The 22,774-nt window shown below is 42.9% G+C and overlaps 1 protein-coding gene across 8 annotated transcripts in view; it reads right to left on the reverse strand.

The window, feature by feature from the left end:
• Window positions 1–21,700, reverse strand: part of uvssa (UV-stimulated scaffold protein A) — a 54,500-nt gene extending 32,800 nt beyond the window's left edge. The window contains exons 1-8 of one of the 8 annotated variants that reach the window (XM_037461338.2): window positions 21,150–21,700; window positions 20,254–20,405; window positions 19,524–19,586; window positions 19,071–19,247; window positions 17,353–17,473; window positions 16,802–17,170; window positions 16,146–16,255; window positions 15,725–15,853 (exon numbers count right to left, since the gene is read on the reverse strand). In XM_037461338.2, the coding sequence (XP_037317235.2) occupies window positions 15,725–15,853; window positions 16,146–16,255; window positions 16,802–17,170; window positions 17,353–17,473; window positions 19,071–19,247; window positions 19,524–19,586; window positions 20,254–20,373 (1,089 nt within the window). In that variant the 5' untranslated portion in view covers window positions 20,374–20,405; window positions 21,150–21,700. Of the gene's footprint in view, window positions 1–15,724; window positions 15,854–16,145; window positions 16,256–16,801; window positions 17,171–17,352; window positions 17,474–19,070; window positions 19,248–19,523; window positions 19,678–20,160; window positions 20,188–20,253; window positions 20,406–20,982 lie in introns of those variants that run through there. The other 7 variants (XM_037461337.2, XM_037461336.2, XM_037461335.2 and 4 more) reach the window with 7 other exon arrangements.
• Window positions 21,701–22,774: the final 1,074 nt, after the last annotated feature.

The raw sequence follows: 22,774 nt of genomic DNA on the forward strand, positions 1-22,774 counted from the left end.
TGTCAAGCACTTGTGGACCAGTTTTGGATCCAGTTCACACGGAACTATTTGCCCACTCTTCAAACACGGCAGAAATGGCAGAAGGCCGTTAACAACATTGCTGTTGACGCGGTCGTTCTGATCGTTGACCCATCGCTTCCCAGAGCTCAGTGGCCGATCGGGAAGGTTTGTAAGACAGTCCCCAGTCAGGACGGATGTATCAGGACTGCAGAGGTCTTGGTGAACGGTAAGGTCTACACCAGACCGGTAGCGCGTCTAATCCAGCTCCCTGAGTTCAAGGATGATGCTAATGCTGCATGAAGAATTCCCGTTATTACACATTTGCTGTTCAAATGTGGGGGCGGCTGTTGTGAATTCTTCACGGGAGAATGTCGATGCTTTTATTTTGAAGTTTTATTTTGACAGCGCATGTTGTTTCCGCTTCCGGTACCGCGAATACACGCTACGCGACACGGACAGTAGATCCGTTAGATCGAGTCATTGATGATGTAAGTTATGTTGCCTCAATTTGTACTCATCTGCTCACACTGTTAAGCCTGTTAGCTTATGTGTGTTTACTGTGTTCACTGTCAGTGTTATTTCTGTAATGTAGTCGTTCCATAATCGCTCAATGTTGAGCTAAGTGGCTAATCTGGCTAGCGAGGCTGCATTATTCAGTTTGTAATTTGTTTCTGTGTTTATTTCAGAAACTCCATCCATCTTTACGGTCATCTTACTGTCCACTATGTAACTCCTTCTGTCAACTAATCTGTAAGCCTACAACGGGTAAATACAGAAGGGTATAAAACAACCAGATGTCCGTGTGTTCTCTGACCGGAACCCTGTAGTGGTCAATGTCCTACAACAAACAGCATCTCAGGGGGGCGAATCCCCAACAATTATAGTCGAACTTTTAACAACAAATTAAACTATTACCATTTCAAAAGAAGACATCTTATTGTGTGAAATGCAATGCTGCAGAAATTGAAAGGTTGTATGCTAAATTCCCCCCGACTGAGAAAACTGAGGTGTTATAACTACAAATGATCCTTTTAATCTAAGAAAGGATGTTGCACTATTCGGAGAATCTGAAGTCCTAGATACTGAGACTTATTTATTCCCCCCCCCCCCCCCAAAAAGCTGAGAGAATGCTGTTCGGCATTTAAACACTAAACCAAACTTTCTCCATTACACTTATTCATTCGCCTAGCACAATGCAAACACATACTTCAGGTATTGTGCTTGTCCATTTTAATCCCAGTTATTTTATTCTGCTCTGATCAATGACCTAGGACTAAGAAGTGATCACCCAGCTGGAGGAAAATCCTGCCCTAACACCGTCTCCTTTCCCCCTCTTTCTGCCCGTTTGTCTCTAATTCACCTTAATTTAATCCTGATAGCATCGAGTGCTGTCGGCCCGCCTGGCAAAGCTGTAAGTCTCACAGGAGAATTAGCTTTCCTCCTGAAACATTTTGCTGACGGGAGCACGGCTAAAATATGGCCTCTATTCCTCCACATGGCTGCATAGGGGGCTTCTTTGCATTTTAACACCCCTTTGGTTTATTCTCCAGGAAACACAAAAGGATAATTTCACACAGCAGATACAAAGTGCTTCTTCAACTGAAACCACAGATTCACTGGAAAAATTAGAAGTGATTGTTTGAGTAAACTAGCGCCATGTGTTACTGTAATAGGAAAAAGACAAAACTAATATTGCAAACTTAAATAAAAAGGATCCGATATAAATTATGTACTGTAATGGCAATGTTTACTCAAAGATGAAATTAAGTTTATTACAACTAAATGTTGGAAGGGGTTGCTAAAGTAAGGCCCTATGTTACTGGGATAATAGAGCTGCAGACCACAGTTGAGGCTATTAACAGGTATTTTCATTATCGCAGTCATATTTTTCCAAAGCTGCAATCAAAGAGGATTGACAGCGGAACTTGAAACTCAGCACTGTTCATTTCTTATATTTATTCTTGCTAAAATTGTAGTGAATGAACCCAGACAAACAGAGAAATATATATCCAGACATTTTAAGTGTATAGGTTATGCTTAGCCCAATGGGCCACACAGACAAGAGTTTTAGGCAAATCATTTTATAATGAATATGGTGAGAAATGCCCCCAAGCACAAAGGCAGCTTCAAAATGATAACTGGCTTTTCCCACTTCGGTGGTTAAGAAATTGACGGGCCTGAGTCTAGACCCAGTCAAGAGGGGTCTAGAGGGAAAATGAAGACGCTGTAGAGATCTCAAAGCTGATTTGCCAAGACTGACGTGGCCTCTTTGATAAATGTTTGCAGGTATGAATAATGTAATATAAGCTTCTTAGAGTTAGTGTTAGGAAGTCAAACAAACCATGTTCACTCATTTAAACAATAACTCTTGACCATTTCAACACAAATCTGTAGTTCAAACACCGAAAACAAACACAGGCTTTCTCCATGTCCCTGCTTCTTATGGATAACAAACTGTCATGTACATAACAGCCAAATCAGAGCATCACTTATTGCAATATTAATAGTTTATAGAATTAAAGATTGATACTTGGCGTTCGGGTATCGATCCAATTATTGCAAAATAAATATTGTGTTATCAATTTACTGTATTAATTCTTTCCCTCAGCCCATCACTAGCACTCCAGGAAACCAGAAAAACTGGTATGGCCTAAAAATTTAGGAACGGCATGTGCATGTTCATAATGGGTGGCCATAAATTGTGGTCAAACAGTGGGATCTTCAACATAGAGAAAGACTATGTAAAAAGACTAGATCTAAACATGGTAGAAATTAGAGAATGTTGCTGGTTTCCCGCAATTTGAAGTGATGGGAGGGCCCTGCCTCAAACAACTACTGCCATGAGTTAATTTGTCTATATGCAAGTTTGATGGTGCTGCGTTTAAAAACCAATTCAATCTTATCAACCAAAAATTAAATGTAGTTGGCTGTGATGCCACTCAGTGCATCTGCTATTTATATGCTAATGTGCACTCAGACTGCCGAGGTCTAGGAAATTATTACTGCACAGCCATAAGCCAGGTGTACTGCAGAGAGGGGTTTGGAACCATCACACAAACTTATAAACGAGAAGAAGTGAATGGAAAGGGGGGCGGGAGGACACAAGAAGGTGAATAAAGCCTTAAGTAATCTCTCCATTGTCTCCCCTGTAGTTAATATTACGCCCCAATCTTGCAACATACATTCACACACACAAAATGTATTTTGTAATACGGTGCAATGTAAGGGTATATTTCCCTAAAGAGAGCAAGTGATGAAGTTATTATCATAATGTGAGTATGACCCATGTTGATTGCAAGCACACACAATCTTTTCTTTTCCTGGCACAGTGACCCAATATTGTTCCATTTTAACAGAGGACAAGGGTTCAGATGTCAAAAAGAACGTACTGAGATGGACTATAATGTTAAAGGGGGATGTGGCGGACACTTGCCAACGCTGAGGTTGTATCTGAAACTGAAAAGACAAACAAAAAAGTGATGTGATTTTGAAAAACAATGCAATGTCCAACAATAAAGTAATTTTTCACTACCCCTTTAGACAACTATGTCAAGACCTCACTGGCCTCAGCTAACTTTCCAATGACCTAAATGAAAATTTAAGGTTTGAGAATCTGTTAAAGATGCTCCCTGGATGCCTTCGAAGGGAGGTATTCCGGCCAGCTGGGAAGAGGCCCTGGGGGAGACCCAGGACTAGGACACTTGCCAATTGACAAATTTTCTACATTTTCCAATTTCTGTAATGTATTCAAATTTCCGATGCAAACGTGCAAACCACTTTTAGCAGCCGCCCTACCTTGAATTTGAACATTTTGAAGTAAGGCATGTAAAAAAAGTGTTTTGCATGAGCACTGTACAAATCCATTTAGCTCCCGTGCCAGGTTTTGGACCAGCAACATAGTTGTAGCTCAGAACAGTATAGTTGAAACTGTTATCGTAAAAGCACCAAACGTCCTTGCCTTTAGAAACTGTTCTTCACAACTGTGAACTGTGCAGTTTTTTTCTCACGTTCTGCTAAAAATAGTCTCTGCCACTAATTGCTTTCAACATTTTTGCAAACTACTAATTAGGCCGAAGGCTTGCAGTGGAGTCTGACCCATTCAAGGCTTGATTTGCCACAACACTCCTGATCTCTATTACCACCTTGCACTCCTGTCCATTGCTACCTTGAAAGGATCCCAAGGAATCCCTTCCTATTGAGAAATAGGCCTTCCACTCCCCTCTGCATAGCATCTACTCTGCTGCTTAACCCTATTATACTCCTCAAGCCCCAACACCGACCAGACACAGAGACGCACCCTTTGTCTCAGGGGAGCAGTCAACTTCTAAGATGTATAGGGGGACATCTTTATTTCACTAACCTAGGCTGGCAGGTCTATTAGCCAGTCCAGAGCTCCCCGATGCGTACCCTGTCAATGAGCTTATTCTCAGCAATCTACTTCAGTTCCCACTCCCACCTGTCTCAATTTCTGATCAAGCAGTCATTATTATACATTCTTGAGTACGACCAAAGTCAAATTACCCTGTGCTAATTTACATTTTCCTGAGGCCCACTGAAAGCTGTGGATGGAAACCTGGAATGTCCTAAGAAGCTTTAGGGGCCCTTGAAATACCCCTGGGAGGTTGTGGAGACCCGTAGTGCAGGTTGACCTTGTGATCAGTGATATGGAGATGTCAAGTATAACCAGAAATCAACCCATGTGAGTCCCAGTGGATCCATCAGCTCCTTTTTAGTCTCCTTTTACTTTAGAGGCCCTTAATGAAACTAGACTGTGTCCACAATAGTTGACTAATGTTTACACCAACAGCAGAAAAACTTCATTCCATCAACTAATGTGAATCACATGACACTAGAGTATTGGTTCCCAAATCCGGGTGTTCCCCCCTTGGGGAACTACAGGGGGGGGGGGGGGGGGGGGGCGCAACTTCCTCACAGACACGGGCGCATGCACACACAAAAACTATTAAATACAATTATAAAAAAAACAATTGCAAACAATTGTGATTGTAGAACCCAGTGTGTGGCCAGAAGAACCACTGCAGAATAGGGTGTTATTTTTAAAACCGAATGTATGGAAGTAAATCTGTGTAATCAGGTTTTGAAAGAAAAAGGTGATTGAATTTCTAGCACTGAATATTTATGCATTCATTAATTATGAATGTTTTTCACCGTTAAAATACTGCAAAGGTGGGGGTGGGGAGCGGCTTTAGCGGAGCGTGCAGGAGCATTAACCCGACAGGACATGCAGGAATAACGCTGAGTTAGCGCCGAGTGCAACAAGTGGTCGGTGGAAGGATCCTTTCCAGAGCGGCACAAGCCGATCCACTAAACATCAAGAGCTTAGGGGGCTGACATCATGACCTTCTTACATTTGTATGGAAGTAATTTGATATTGATCTGATTTAACTACTAAGAGAAATAAGACAAAGTAAAGTAAATACCCGAACGCCAAGTTACCTGTTACCAGCAGGTGATGGTATGACAGTGATTAGATATTTTAATAATTAATGTCTTCATGATTAGGATGTTATGACACATGAGACGTAACATTTGGAGCGGATTGGACAAAGTACTGCCGACTTAAAAAACATCTGATCAACAATTTTTCTGATCAAACACCCCCTAAGAACACAATGTTTAATGATGATGAGAAAATAGTTAAGAGAACAGTTACCTAAAATATTACCTGATTTTAATGTAGAGAATGAGACACATTCAGATAATGAATGTGCAAATGAAAAGGAAGGAGCATTGGAGGAGAGAAAAAGAGGGATGGTCTTTCTTTGTTTATCTCCAGGGAGAAACAGGCGGCCACATCCATTGTGCTGTGATAAGATGGGTTATCAGCAGTAAACAAGGCCTGGATCTGTATGAATGGAGTCCTTTGTGACTGAATACACTCTTAAAAAAGATATGTTCAAATAAGTATGCATGTCTTATTCTTTCTTGAGTGCTGCAAAATGAAATCATGGGCTAGTGTGATCAGAAAAATGCATATGGGATTCTCCTTTTCATGGCTCATACTGAAAACTCTCTCAAAACAACATTAATTCAATCAGAGCTGGATTAAGCACTCATGCTGCATGTTTCTGCTAATACTGTCAGAAGAAATACCTCTCTTTAAGATGCACAACTGTTTGACAATCTAGGTCTGCTTCACGCTTCTTCCATCAGCTATTCTCACTTTCATTAAATAGACTAAGATACTCTTTGAGACAGTGGGTGGTGGTAGGCACCTTCAAAGTTCGTTTGTGAATGCAATTCATAACTAAACACTATGAAAAAGAAGACCCTACTCTTATTGGCTGATACGTAGTAGTTTACAGCTAAAAGAGCCAGTTAACAACACTATTCCATCAGGCCACCAACGCTACGCTACGGGGTTGGGGGAAGGGGGGGGGGGGGGGGGGGGGCGTGGCAAGGACGTGACTCTGCGATCCCCCGGTGATTCCTTCCACTGTCCTCGCTTTCAAATCGACACTCCCCCAAGAGACTCTCCCTCCTTTGACTGATTTTATTTCAGGTTCACTGCAATCAAACCAACGATGGCAGCGAGCATTACCCAATCAGGGGGAGAGTAGGACGAGTCTTCACAGAATTCGTGTGGAATTATTTGCATGGGATGCTGCATTGAAGACAAATCGAGAGAGACTAAATTTGAACAACTGAAGTCCGATCTAACTTTGAGCCTAGGCGGTGTAACCGGTTGAAACAGTGTAAGATTTCCGTACAGTATAAATTTCTCACGTCTCGGTCATACCGGTGTTACACAAACTCAACTGATGATGCTCTTCTGCAGGGGGACAGAATTTAGTTCTACACCTCATTGCGAAGCATACAACGTTCGGAGCCATCTGTCTTACAGCAGCCACAACAAGCTAACTCGCTTCTTCAGGTTCAATGAATGAATGTGTTTACTTGAAAAAGCAATAGGAAAGTGGGGTTAGTTGTGCCAGCTTTTACTCAGTGACTTTAAAGTGAGGCAATGACAGTAATGCCTTCAACTTAAGGATGTACAAATATTTCAGGATGTGGTGGGTCCCACAATAACTTTGGATCTAAAAAATAAATTGTTATTGTTATAGAAATATAGCTTTTGAGAAAAATGTGGTCTCGTAGCACAACTTGCCCCTGATGCAGGATAAGTTGTGCCTTGGGGGAAAACGTTGGGGTAAATTGTGCCAATGATATATTGTTCAGAATGATGCATGTCATTTGGTACAAACAACAATAAAAATATGCTTAATATGTGATTCTATGATTGATGATTACCTGTCCATTACTTTAGAGAGGTTATCAAAGAACTCACCCACAACTCACGTGCCCTCTCTTGGAAGGACTTCCACGAGAGGTTGCGTCAGGAGTGCGGCATGACAAGTGGTGGTGGCATGATTTAAAGGCTGTGAAGTCTCTTTATTTATCCCTTATTGAACTGTTTCAGTTTACATTTGGTAGTTATATGCTCAAAATAAGTACCCAATCTTGCTTCTCTGTAGGATGTGCATGGTGATAACTGATAATGAGCATGTCCTAGGAAAATAAATATGAATGTTCCCTATAACTTTCCCTTAATAAATGCATATTTAATCCTGCTTTTTTCTCAGATCTCTGAAGCTTTTTCTGTCTTCCGTTTATAAGAGCGTGGCATAATGGGTGTTGGTCTAAAATTAAGATTGCCGCAGTTTTAAAAACAAGCATGATTTAGCAGTTAAGAGCTAACATCATGCTTACTATAGACTCATTGTGTAGCCTGCTAAAGCGAAAGTGTGCTTACTTCTCAAACCATGTATCTCTCTATGGAGGATGAGTAAAATGGATGGCTTTTCAAAATGATTTGGTCACATGACCAATTTCTTCTATGGCTTTCCAGAAACAGGGGGTAGATCTACTACATACTCTTTTTCTTTACCCTGATATGGATTTTTTGTCTTACTGCCCAGCCCTTGAACAAAGACAACATTTTATTCATCAACTAAGTCATTTATTTATTCATCTTCAACCGCTTATCCGGGCTACAGAGGCAACAGTTCCAGCAGGGGATCCCAAACTTCCCTTTTTTAGGTGACATCTACCAGGTTTGACTGAGGCGTTCCCAGGATAGCCTTGATTCAGAAAGAGTCCAAAGAAATTCACGCAGCCTGTGTGCCAGGCTGTGATTGGTCTGCTAACTACATCCTTTCAGGAATCTCACATTTCCGGTTTCCTAGCATAGTTAGGAAAACCCGTAAATATGACCCGTCAATACAACCCACCGCGGACTATAAGGACGCGCATCTCCGCAAACGTTAGTTTGCTGGGCGAGGTGTGTACAAAGTTGTGGAGGAAAATGTTGGAAATGAATACGGGACAAATATGTGCGCGAAAGAAATGCATTGAAAAGCAGCAGTGGCGATGCACAGGGCAAAAAAGTCTCTGATAAATAAACAAACCAACGACTTCAACACACAAATACGTCACTTTCTAGTAAATCATTTTTCCTCCTAGTGTTCTGGCGGTGAAATGCTTTGCAACACGCGCAAGCCTCTTAGAACCATGAATTGAAACGAGTCCGTCGACACAAGACGCAGACTCACACATAGAAGCATGTTCCAGCCTTTATAGTGCCGAGTCATGCAGATGACATAAACAACCATTTTCAAAGTGTTACTTTATTAACCATGGAAATTAGTTATGTTAACATTTAATTACGTGATCAGTGTTTCTCGGTGGAAGGAATGGCACCACCGCAAGGGATTGTGGGAAGTCATGACCTGGTTTGTGGTGGGATACCGCCAACCCTGTTATTCAATAACCAAGCCTCCATAACACTCATCTCTCCTGCTCCCTCTTACAGGAAATACTTTGAGAGAGAAACCAATCGGGTGGCGTGTCAGTGGTTGAGTGGAAGGGCCTTTTAAAGCTAAAAAGGAAAAGCTAATTATGATAAAGGGGGTGTAAGTTGTGTGGTTATCGCAGCGCTGAGCCTGCTGGTGCAGTAGACTGGTCTCTGACAGTGATAAGCAGGCTGAGCGAGGCGCCCGGCGCTCCGTCACTGTCACTCCAACGCTCTGCTCTGCTCAACATGGATCCACACACCTCCACTTATGGGCTTCTTCTTTTTCAAATGCTCTTGGAGTACAATTAGTATGTAGTACAGGGGTGCCCAATAGGTCGGTTGCCAAGGCAGTGTTGGTACCTTGCCTGCCATTGAAAAGAAATGCCGCCGGGTCACAATGTTTACGCAGACAACCGCAAGAGCTGACGGGAAAATTGGTTGTGCAATCCTTGCTTACCAACGACACATTCAATTTCATTCAAATGCAACCCCGTTGTGACGGTCCTCTCACTTATGACATACGAGAGGCTTCTTGTTTATTTTATATCTATTCGTTTTACGGTATGCAGAGTTGTTATTCCGTCTGGTTACCGCTACTTCTCGTTATTATCATTTATTTAGTAGTGGGGCGAGGAGACCGGCCAACTGAGGGAGTTGATCGCCATGACTTTGTCGATTGAAAAGTAGCTTGTGTGTCTTAAAAACACATAACAAATAAAGAGCAGAAATAGTGGTTATTTATTTCCATGGAGGATAGCGGAAATTATTATAACGCTCTCTACGGAGAGAACAGATAAGCCACGCCCCCTTGCGGGACGCGAATGAAGCAAAATAACTACAACTGGTTGGCCAAGTAAAGTGTGGGGAGAGATTGCTTGTCTTTTGGTGTGAACGTATCATAATGCTCTCCAGCGAAGCATTGATGCCGTCCAAATCAAACAGTCATGTGGAGACCAAAGATCCAACGCTCATGGGAAAGCAGGTGGATTTTTTAAAGAAAGAATAATGGGCTAGAGATGCAGAAGAAGTCCGTCATCTCTAACTGCCAACTCTAAATCTGACTTGAAAGCCAGCTGCCTCGTAGCCAGACGTGTGGCACAATGCAAGAAACCTTTCACCATAGCAATGGAGTTGGTTCTGCCTGCCACTGTGGATGTGTGGATGAGACGATCATGTGTTGTCATGTGATATGAAGTACTGTTGAAGCATTAATCAAATTAATTCTAAGATTATATGGCTACGTTATCATTTACACTTTATTTAAATGTTATATACATTTTATTTAACCCTCTGTGGTGGCGGGCGTGGTTTCGGCTCGGCCGCAGGGGGGAGTGAGGGGGAGTGGCTCGGGGAACAGTGCCAGGTGGAAGCAATAATAACCAGCTGGCGGTGATTGTGTGTGCTCTCCCCTACTTAAACAGTAAGGCGGGGGCAAGCGAGGACAGAGAAGGAACGACGAGCGAGCTGGACGCCGGCACGGTTTTTCCCTGAAATCAAACAAATAAAAACCATTGTATCACACGACCCTGGCATCGAGTTACTTTGTCCGGAGCCCGAACGACCCACACCCTGTACAGTGGCGCCCAACTCGGCGGAGAGCGGAGAATGGCGGACGAGGAGCGACGGCAGGGGATGACAGCCCAGCCAGCGCTCGCACTGGGCCAGATGATAGGAGAACTGGCGGCGATCCAGTGTGACTAGGCGGAGGCCAACCGGCAATTCCTGGGGGCACTCCAGGCCCAGGTAGGGAGGCAGGCCCAGGCCCTGGAGCAATTGGTGGCGCGGTCGGGACCCGCGCAACTACCACCGAGTCTGACAGCTATGGCGAGCCTGACCCTCCACCGGATCACGGCGGAGGATGATGCCCAGGCATTCTTGGAAGCCTTCGAGGCAACGGCGAAGGCGTACGGGTGGCCAGCAGGGGAGTGGTCAGTAAGGCTGCTCCCGCTGCTAACCAGGGAGGCGCAGTCAGCAGCCATGGGGCTTCCCTCGGCAGCCCGGCGGGACTATGCGGCGGTGCGCAAGGCAGTGGTCGACAGACTGGGGCTGCTGCCAGAGGATCACCGGCGGCGGTCCTCGAGAAGGTGGTACTCGAGCAGTTTGTGGAAGGGCTCCCCGCCCGGACGGCGGTGTGGGTCCGGTACCACCGCTCACTGACGCTGGAGGCAGCCAACACCCCGTCCGACCAGCACCGGCACCCCAGCAGCAGACTGCAGGACGACCCGTACCGGCCCCACGGCGGACACCGACGGCCCCGTACCGCGACCCCCCAACCGCAGCAAGCCCCGGCACCCTTCCTGATCCACAGGGAGGTTCTCAAGCGCCAGGGCAGGAGTGCTGGAGGTGCAGGCATCCCGCACACCTACGGAGGGAGTGCCCGCTGATGGAGTTGGGGCAGGTGATCCGGGTTGCCGGCGATCCAGCACCCTCCCCCGGCCCGGGAGCGACGTGCCGCATTCCGGTAAGAATCCAGGGGGGTACACGCCAGGCGATTGTGGAGTCGGGCTGTTCGCAGTCCATGATAAACCAGAGCCTGGTTCGGCCTGGGGCATTGGTGGAAGCGTCGCGGGTGAAAATTAGGTGTGTGCACGGGGACATTCACGAGTATCCCATAGTGTCCGTTCAAATTAGGTTCAAGGGGAAAAAATATAGGATAACGGTTGCGGCATCAGGGGAGACACGTGCCGCTGGTGTGCGTCCTGTCCGGAGTGTCAATTGGTTAATTCACCAGCCATCCCGCGTGCCCCGCTGCGGCCTCTACCGTTGGTGGAGGTCCCGTTCAAACGCATCAGCATGGACCTCATCGGGCCATTCCACCGGAGCTCACGCGGATACAGCTTTGTGCTAGTCCTCATGGATTACGCAACCCGGTATCCGGACGCAGTGCCATTGCGCAATATCTCTGCAAAGAGCGTCGTGCAGGCTCTGTTTCAGGTCTGTTTCAGGCTCTGCGCAGGCTCTGTTTCATAAAGAAGAGTTAAAGCCCCGTTATTATTGGAAATGGCTACAATCCGAAGCCGAAGGTGCATTGGGTGCTCGCTCCTTTAGCTTGACGCACGCTCCTGATCTTGAATCTAGAATCGATTGCTGTCCCGAATGTTGGTGTTTTTGCGGCTGAATTATTTGGGTTGAATATTGTAACCGCCATTTCTTTTGCGGCTGAATATTTTAACAGTGATTTTTTTTAGGTTGAATTTTTTTGCGGTGTTTTAATGTTGAAAAACATTCAGGTACATAATTTTAATGCATTAATATTCAGTGCTAGAAATTCAATCACCTTTTTATTTCAACCCCTGATGGCACAGATTTACTTCCATATCCATCATGACTTGTGACTTTCTCTTCAAAGGCTCCCCTGACCTTCTCCTTCATGGCTTTATCCTCAGAAACTGCACCCTGTCAGTCGATTTTGCTGCATTGTTCCAACACAGTGGATCTTTCACTTTTGGAGAACGGTCTGGAGATCACCACTGGTGAACCAGTTATCAAAGAACAGCTTGTATGATTGGTTGTCTGGAATGACAACCAATCTCAAGTTGCAAAATGATGTTGCCCTAATATCTGGCATGCCATCCATACGGTGTTGCCTCAGGGCAACGTTTGCATTTCAACAAGTTTAGATTACTTAATTAGAAAAAAAGGTACATTCAACTATTAGAAATGAAGCTTTACTTCCATATTAATGTGAATAAATTTTTTCCAGACCGAAAAAGGCCAGGAAAAGCCTTTTTTAGTTGATTTTTGTGGAGAGAAATGAGCCGATCCTTGTGGGGCAGTGAGCAAAAAAGGTTTTCAAAAGGGCCTCCAGAGAGTCATGTGTCACATTCAAACACTGCTATTGGTTCCTTATGGTCCTGGCTCTTATTTAAAGTATTGCATCATAACTAGGGATGTATTGTGAGAATGTAGAAGGCCAGAAATGGGTATATTGCCGACAGGCAACATCATACCATAGAGGGTTAATTTGAAACTTTTTTTTTTAATGTATGTATTCTATTATTCCATATTAGTTATTTATTATATTTCTATAAAAGCAAGTTATCTTTGTTTTACGCCTGGCTCAAGCCTTTCAAATTATTATTATACTGAATCTCTTTTGTTAGAGCAGGTTTACATTCAGATAATACATTTTCCTGTGACGATCACTGTGTTTTTTTTTTTCTAATTGTATTCATTCATTGAATACAAATACAACCTAGAATGCTATCAATTTAGTTATTCCAAGACCGTTTTAATAATTGAACGGGCCCCGGGCCACTTTGTACTTAAAAAGTTGGGCCACGAGGTCAAAAAGGTTAAGAACCCCTGGAATATATAGTTGGAAGATAAACGTGGACAATTGGCGAGTAGGGTGGGCGGGGGGGGGCTGTGGGCAAATCCCATGCGCTGGTATGTAGACAATTATTTTAGGCGCCACAAGATTTTAAACATTGACGAACAAACATTCTGATTATCAGATTACAGAGTGGGCCGCTGTGTGAGAGAGCACAAATTGCCTAATACTGTCCAAGGTGAAATGCTGCAAGGGCCATGACAACACCAGTCTGGCTAGTTTTCACCTCCATTTTGGGCCGACTCACACTACAGCACATAGATGATGTTAAGGTAGATATAGAGGCAGCCAGATGGACATATCAACTGTCAAGCCATGAGGCACATTAGTGAAAGTGAAGAGAATGAATGGGTACATCGTCCCCCTTGCTCCCCAATTTCTTCTCCCCATCTCTGATGCATTTGGGCTGTGCCTTGCTATCTTACCTCCCCCAAACTTCTTTACTATTAGCATTGCCATCCTCGCATCTCCATCTCACTTATACTTCTCTCTGGGAGAAATGTGGGAGAAAATAGTACTATTTAACAAGGAAACGGGAGCCACACATATTAATAGAGAATAATGACGAGAGAGATTAAAACACCTTTTTTAAAGCCATAACATAGGAAACAGGCTATATTTCAACATATCTTGTGGCAGTTCAGTAATATTCTTAAGTGGACATCATCTTAAGTTGTGTTGTCCTCTTTCAATTTTTCACAGTTTAAAGATCCTACTTTCCAGCAGAATAACCCTTGAAATAATAATCTCAACCTCTCGCATGCAGACATATGTACACGCAGGTACACACGCACGCACAATTACTCGTTAAAACAAAATGCTAATTAACCAATCACACGGCCGCAACTCAATGCATTTAGGCATGTAGACGTCGTATTCAATCATGTAGGTTTTTGTGTTTCTCTAGACTGATGTTATCAGATAGTTAGAAAGAGCAACTGGGATCTCAGTCTAACTCACTCCTCGGGAAATGGAATAGCTGTACAATGCATGTGAGGTTCACGGTGTGATGTTGGTTTGTGGTGGGATCCTGCCATCTGCTGGTCAAGCTTAAAGCCTAGTTTATGCTTCTGCGTTTTCAGAGAAACACAAGAACATGCACACGCAAGAGCCCCTTGCGTACCCCTTGCATGCTTTATCCCTTCTTGCGTGCGTCGACCAATGTTTCTAGACTAGCATCAAAAGCTACGCCAGCCTCACACAGCCTGCAAGGCTGTGATTGGTCTGCTAACTAAATCCTTTCCGGAGTCTCACATTTCCGGTTTCATAGCACAATACCACCATTTTTAAGACAAAGAATTTTTTTCCGAGAGAATGGATCAGATTGAAGAGCTTTTGTCGGAAGAAATCCGTAAATATAACCACTTTTACAACTGGTCATTGGCGGACTATAAGGACGCGCTGATGGCCTCCAATTCATGGAGGGAGATCTCTGCAAACGTTGGTTTGCCGGTCGATGGGTGTACAAAGTTGTGGAGGAAAATACGGAACAAAAATGTCCGGATGAGAAGCAGCTGTGGCGATGCAGTGGGAAAAAATTCTCTGATATATAAATCAACAAACCAAAAACTTCCACACAAAAACGTTACTCTCTAGGTCGTCTTCGACAAAAAATGTTACTCCACCTAGTGTTCAGGCGGGAATTGCTTTGCAACACGCGCAAGCCTTAGAAACATGAATAGACCTTTTTCACAATAATCGGAAATGTATAATAAATGTGGAAGTGGACTTCCCGTCAAGCGTCAACACATCAGGAGAAAATGGATCCGACACTCTGAGAGAGTCTTCACAACTTTGCTCACAGATGTACCTACAATTACATTTGAAAGACTGGTGGAGGAAAACTCTGTCACAAAAAAGAACAAAATAAAGTTTTTCATGAGGAATTTGTCTATCTGTAACTTAAGTGAGAGCATGTACTGAACTGTTAGTTAGAATAACAAATCATTAGTGTGTCCACTTAGACATAATGTATGTAGAGTATAGAGGATATAGAATACCTTACTAAAGCATTACAGTCTGCTTTTAATGAAGCATAATGATGGATCAATTTGTTCTGTATGGTTGTCCAAGTGAACTTCTCGTGTATAGCGACAATAATGTTTGCAGACGTCAACAGCTGCCGTTTGTGGCAGCGCTCAAACACAGGCTCCCTTTATCCTTTCGGGGAGAAATAGTTCCAGGGAAAAGGGCTAGGGACAGCCTCTGGTTTCAAGCGGCCAACAGTGATCCCTAAAACGTAGTTGTCGGAGGTAAAGTGTCTGCTGCAGACATAAGTGCTCCCCGCAGAAGCATGCGCAAGCCTTAATACTAACAAATTAACTATGCATATATAGATATATATATATATAAATAAAGCCAAACCTTTGGCCTGCAGGCTTGTCTTGTAAATGTAGACGAGTAAAACAACGGTTTCCTCTCCTCAACCATTCACATGAGGGATTTCCCTACACAAGTGACTACTAGAAGAAAGTATAAGAATACTGTGAGCTTTGTTTGACTTGTTTTAAAAGTAGATGTATTGTACTTAAACCAGCTTAACCAACAGTTGAAATATAATAATGTGTGTCACTCACCCCTTGGCAGACTGTGGTCTGATAATCAATGTGAAGCTCTTGGTGTTTCTGCAGGGTTGCTTCCAAAGATCGTTTCAGATCCAGCGCTCTCCTTAACAACTGCTGCTCAGCACCTGACTTGGTGAAGACCTACACACACAGGCCAACAGACAGACAGTAAAGACAGAATCAAGGCTTTTCTCAACACAAGCAGTAAGAAAAGTCACAAAAAAAGAAGTTTGGGCATTGCAGACGTTTGTGAGAGCATTTATTTGTGCAATATAACTGGGCTCTACAAGTGCAATTCCAGTGGGGGAAAGCAGTACTAGCACCATTGGAAGTTGTACGAGCAGTGGATTAATGGTTGCATTTGATTTAGAAACTACAGGTTGTCTACTCATCTTGTTTTACTAACGTCAACCCCCGGAGTGTCTTTACTAACCTGAATCCAGCCCTGCACAGCTGGTAGATACTTGTTTGTTATGAGTCTATGGAGGTCTTTCACCGTGGAAACCACTGCCTCATTATCCTCCGTCTCCTTCACACGAAGACCTGAAGCCATGACAATCAGGTCTACATCACAAAGTGCATATACAGAGATGGACAATTCTGACATTTTTTCAACACGAATGGGATACAAAATGACATGTTTTCAACTTACATTGAGAATAAATATGTGCATCTCAACAGGCATTTTGGGGCTTTAATTTTATTCTCTTTTTTTTTCTTATATTTTGGTTGTTTGCCTTAGGCCACCGTTAATGGTTTTCGGGCCAAAAGAAAGTGTGTGGGTGAACTTTGACAGCATCTTTTGTGCTTTGTAACATAGGACGTGGCATAGCGACTTGTCGTAGTTATTAAATGACAACAAACAGGTGCCACAACTTTGCAGTTAAATCTTTAAATACTGTTTTTGCCCAATGACATTTGGAATGTTTGGCGTGTGTCTATAATTTTGTCAAAAACCCCCCTCCCTCAAAGAAACAAATCCCTCAAAGACACTATCAACGAAAGTTGATTGTATTGTAAAGGTAACAAAAGGCAAGATTATAACGTATTAGTAGCATTAGTGTGTGAGTGGATGTGAGCTCCACTTACCAGGACTCAAGTTCAGGTCCAGATTGTAAGCGTGAGAGATGAGCCCTGAGTTCCGAAGAAATAAGTCTTTGTCAAGAGACTCCCCCTCTTCTTCACTTCTTGCTGTCTCTTCTTCTCTCTTTCCCTCCCTATTGCCTTTCATTCCTTCTCTGCCTTCCTCATTTTTTTGCATCATTCCTGCTATCCGATAATCCTCCAGGTCTTTGCTGCAGCAGGGCTGTTCCTCAACTGATGGACATTCATTGGCTGGTTGGGAGCTGGGAGAGCCGCTTATGGTTTTCTGGATGTCTAGAAGGTCAAACTCTGGGAGAAGGAGGCCCATGCAGGATTCCATCTCTGTCAATGATGCCAGAATTTCCTGGTATGACTCTGACAAAGGAACAAAACATAAATGTAATGTTAAATATTTTCTTCATTTGGGAAACAAACCGAAGAACATCCATCCTTGATATTGCATTTTAGGGAGTACACTGGACTGTCCATTTGAGGTAGTTGAGTTAATACGTTGATCAGTTATTGTTATTATTATCCCTTGCAATAATTTTGTTTACCCTCCATGTCTTTGGAGGCTGCCTCCACTCTCTCCTTGTAGATTCTCTCCATTTTCCTCTGTCTTTCGTCTTCCCTCCTCATCTCTGCCACTGTCCTGGACTCAGCACCCTGAAAGTCCACCTGAAAGCATGGATGCATCACACACAACATTGGACATGTGAATCAATATACCATTCAGGTAGATAAAAACAGTAGCACAGGAAAGGACTGAAACTTAGCGGCGCAGCTTTATATCTTATAGTACAGGAGTCAGTAACTTAACAAATCGCACATTCTAAGCAGGCATGTGTGAGTTATTTTAAATGACGGAAGTCCCTTGTTATCTGCATGCCAAATAAGTTCTTTCCCAGACGGTGGCAGTGATTTGAGGCAGTTTGGTTGACTCAACATCACCTCGCCGCACTATTTCATACAATAATTTCAGCTGATAACTGTGGTCCTACCGACAGGGAAGCCCCAACCTCTGATTAAAAGCCGTAAGCTCTGTCAGCAAGTTTATTATTAGCTCCGTTAGCAGCATTAGCTCATGGAGTACTTCAGGAAGATGAAAAGAAGCATGCATCCCCCCATCCACATCAACGGGACTGGAATACCAACACCTCCAGCCTCGTCAAGAAAGCTCACCAGCGCCTCTTCTTTCTAAAGGACACTGAAGAATCACCTGTCTTCAGCCATCCTGGTGAATTTCTACAACTGCGTGATTGAGAGCATCCTTACTAACTGTGTCACAGTCTGGTACGGCAGCTGCTCTGTCGCGGAGCGCAAGAGACTGCAACGAGTGGGGGAAAAAAAACGCTGAACGCATCACAGGCACTCCACTCCCAAGCATCTAGGAGGTACAAAAGAAACGCTGTCTCAGTCGAGCCCGCAGCATCCTGAAGGACTTTTCTCACCCTGCTCACAGACTGTTCTCCTTCCTGCCCTCAGGCAGGCTTACGGTCAAGGAGCAGCCGTCTAAGGAACAGCATTTTCCCAAGAACTGTTACCCTTTTGAACTCTACCCCCCTCTGATCCCCATTCCACCACTACTTCTGCACTGAAGACACTTTATACCATTTGTTTTCACTCTCAAGTCAATATGCACTGAATACTTGCACCAGTTTAGCCACCCTAGATTGTAGTTTCTGTTCATATCTCCGCATTATTTAATGTCTGTTTTGCCTGATTTATTACCAAATAGTACCAGGTCAGGGCATAAGCCACCCTCGCTTTATTTATTTTGAATCTGTATTTTCTGTTATTTATTATGATACTTTCTGTTGCACTTCTGGTTGGAGCCAAACTGCATTTTGTTGCCCTGTACTTTCACATGTGTAATGACAATAAAGTTGAATCTAAATCGAAATCATCTAAGTGTCCCCTTGTTAAGAGGCGATAAGCAAAATAAATACAAATAAAAAAAGTTTTGTCATATAGAATGTTAAGGGGATCTCTTTTTTACAACCGCGGATATATCTATGACCAGCAAAACATTCATTTTGATGCGTCATAAACAATAACTCAAACAGAAAACAGGTAATTGGAGTGTGAACTATTGATTGATGTTGACAAATAAACAATACATGGTGCATACCTACAGCTTCTGTTTGTTGCTATAAATTTGTTTTTACATAATAATGCTGCTGCTGCTCATTTGAGCCTCTGGTTTCTTTGTTTTATGTCTGTTGTGGTGTTTTTATAAGTTTTATTATTGTGATGTTATCTGTATCACTCTCACCTTCTTAACTTGTTTGAGATAGTGGTAGGCCAGTGCTAACTTTTTATAAGCTGCCCCATAAGAGGCATGCCATGATTGGACAGTCTGAATGGCCAGCGACCTGAGTTTTCTGGCTACTTCCTTAGGAGGGGGGAGGGACTGCTCTGTGTTAGTCTCTAACGTCAACTCCAAGAATTCCTGCAAAGGGGAGTGAGAGACAAAAGGAAGAGAGGAAGAGGTGATGGGAACATTACAAACATGAAGACCAATTTTAAAAGTTAACCTCTAATAGTTGACCAAAAATCAAAGCTCCAAATAACAGCCAAGTATGATCAGCTGACAGGACTCCCTGGCAAATGATGGTTGCACTTGCTTTCTCTGACCAAATATTCATGAACCAGTAAAAAAAGAGGGGAATGGTGTTCCAGTGAAAGTCAATAACTGAGATGAGCTATTAGTCTACATGGGCAGTACCTGGAAGTTGTCCACCAGCAGTGTTCTGAAGTGGTGCGATCTTGAGAAGAGCTCACTGGCAACCTGGAAGGCAGACAGTCGGACCTCAGCATGTTGTTGGTTAAGCTGGGAGATCACTGAGTGATACACATGGTCTATGCAGTCATTAGACACTCTGGGAAGAGCAAGAGACAAAGAGAAAAGTTATTAATGATTGAAGTTCCATACCGCTGGCATAATCATTCTAGCTTTAACATGACAATCAACACAATGGTGGATTTACGCAATTGTAAGTAAAGAAACCCGACTTGTAGTCTAAAATTGTTGGTACAACTGCAATCACCTTTTTTGGAGGTGGTATTGACGTTTTTCCTCTTAACTTTGTTACTTTAATCTTAGAGAATCTTTTGTTTTTTCATTGAATATTCAAGACTTATATTGTGTAGATTTATGAAAAATCCATGCTGTGCTGTACCTGTAAGGTAAAATGTTTCACTATGGTAAATATTTTAGACCAAACTATGCAGAGAAGTGTAACGACAGCCGTAATTCAGAATTCAATACAGAGTTCCGTGTTAAAAAGCTGACAAACAGCTGTTTGGGCATTTTACTGAGCTGAGGAACTAGTAGGTGAAAAAGTAAGTGAAAACGTACTTACTCTCCGCACCATATAGTACACAATGACGTATACCTGCATTATCTCTCTGGGTTTCTACCAAGAAACACAATGCAACCTTAGTTAGCAACATACTTGCAGATATTCTTGATTTCCTTCATGCTCTCCTGGTTGAGTTGTGGTTCTCCAGATGTGGTAAGCTGCTCCACCAGCTCCGACAGCCTGTCCCTCTGAGACAACTCCATCACGATTCATTAACACTTGTGGCTAGTGACTCAAGAGACGTTCTACAGCCGAACCATTCAAGCAGGTAGAATAAAGAAATAACTAAACATTAGCTAAACTGGAAAGGTTAATGCTTAAAACAGACTATACTAAAGTAACATTATAATGTGTTAGTTAACACTAGCTGTAACGTGACATTATACATAAAACCTAAGTAATGTTATAAATATAACGTTCCACTGCCATTTCTTAGCAATATAACGTTAGAAGTTAGGTTTAGCACCTACTTGTAGTACATGCATTGTGCTAACGTTATATTGTAAAGTTCATCGATTGAGCGTTCTTATTCAAACACACGAGCAGTAACGTTAGCATGCAAACAAGTAGACCATTTACTACCGTTGGCTTACGTAGCCAGCTAACATTAACGCTAAACGCTAGCTACGTTACATCATACTTGAAAAACAAGCTCCACAAGATGGCAGTTTGGACTCAATCAACGCCTTTATCATTAAGTTAACGTTACATACAACTAAAACGACTATGGAACATGTATACAACATTGAGTTAAAGTGAATTGATAGTACTATCTAACGTTACGTTACTATACTGCTAACAAATGTCGGTGTCGTTGCCGACCTTTCATCGAGAAGCTCGCTTTTATGTGGTCACAGCTGTTAGCTGTAAGGGCCCAAAGCAACTCGTAGTCCGTTTATGACATGTGAAATTAAATTAAAAGGGCACTTTTGACCCGTTGTTATGTCAAATATGCTTAAGAGCCCCTTGTGTGCTTTATCCCTTCTTACGTGCTTGCGTGCGTCGATCAATGTATCTAGACTAGCGTCAAAAGCTACGCAAGCCTCACGCAGCCTCCAAGGCTGTGATTGGTCTGCTAACTACATCCTTTCTGGAGTCTCGCATTTCCGGTTTCGTAAACCAATATTTTTTATGAGAGAATGAATCCGATTGAAGAGCTCATGTCGGAAGAAATCCGAAATTATGACCACTCACACATTCGTGGAGTCAAATTCATGGAGGGAGATCTTTCCAAATGTCGGTTTGCCGGTCGAGGGGTGTACAAAGTTGTGGAGAAAAATACGGGACAAATATGTTCGCGAAAAAAAGGCGTTGAAAAGCTGCAGTGGCTATGCTGGGTGCAAAAAAGTATTTGATGAATAAATAAACAAACCAACGACTTCCACACACAAATACGTAATTCTCTAGGTCGTCTTCGACAAAAAAAAACGTTACTCCACATATTGTTCTGGTAAACCTTTTAGAACCATGAATTTAAACGAATCCATCGACACAACTGCGCGTAAAGACGCAGCTGCAGTTGCAGAACAAAGCACCAGCCTAACGAAGATTTAGGAGACGTGCGGCTAACTTGATGACGTCACCACGTCAGCCGGTCTTGTTAATGAATTTTGAAACAATTCTTTTACTATCAAGCTTTTGTTTCGTTTTCATTTAAAATAAAAAAGTGGTACATATAATGGAGCACCAGAGTAAAATCATAGATATATCCCACATAACATAATTTGCCAAAATATATTGTTGGAGCCATTCTGAATACTGCAAATGGGATGGCGCTGTTTCTGCCACAAGCCTATTTAATACCAGGGTTAATTAGTGCAGGTGTGGCGCACAGCGAGGCAGATGACTTTTGAACGTGAGACACGGCGGATTGTGGACCGAATTGTTTAGAAAGTCACACAACTGATTGGCAACTTATTTTCTCAAGGATCTTAAGAGAGGAAGGGGAGATTAGAGATAGGCCTATAGTTACAATGGCGATTCTGGGGGGTGGCCACCCCTTATAGGTAGTTGGTCAAGTTCGTCAACACAAGAAACAAGAGAAATGCTGTCAATCAATGATGACAGCTGAACAACTGATTTAGGGCCAGTTTTACATTTTAACTAACACAGTAATGGTCGTACTGAGGCTGTGAGAGCTGATTTCTGTTCAGCGGACGTTTGGCCATGCGGGTCAGGTGACCCATGAGATGAGTGCGCTGCACCTGCCGCTGGTCCGTGAAAACTGCGGTCATGTGGACCGCATTTCAAAAGGAAATGCGCCTCTATGTTGGGTATTACGGTAAAAGGGGCTGTACAGCCAAAAAGGCACTGATCATCATTTGAAGTGTCTTTTATCAATATTTGAACTCTCTTTAAATCAGATAGCAGATGGGTAACACTCTTTTGACACTTGGTCCTATTTAAATCTGATCTCCTCTATTAACTTGTACATTTACATGAAATATTACTGTGTACTTTTTGAGATACTTGAAGGTAAAGTTAGTAATATTGCCATTATATTCGTCTTTTTTTCATTTTTGAACTGTCTTTAAATTAGATAGCAGCTGGGTAACACTCTTTTGACACTTGATCCTATTTTAAGTTGACCTCCTCTATTACCATCTCAAATTAC

The sequence above is a fragment of the Pungitius pungitius genome, chromosome 2 (assembly GCF_949316345.1).
Source record: "Pungitius pungitius chromosome 2, fPunPun2.1, whole genome shotgun sequence".
In the NCBI taxonomy this organism is placed as follows: Eukaryota; Metazoa; Chordata; class Actinopteri; order Perciformes; family Gasterosteidae; genus Pungitius; species Pungitius pungitius.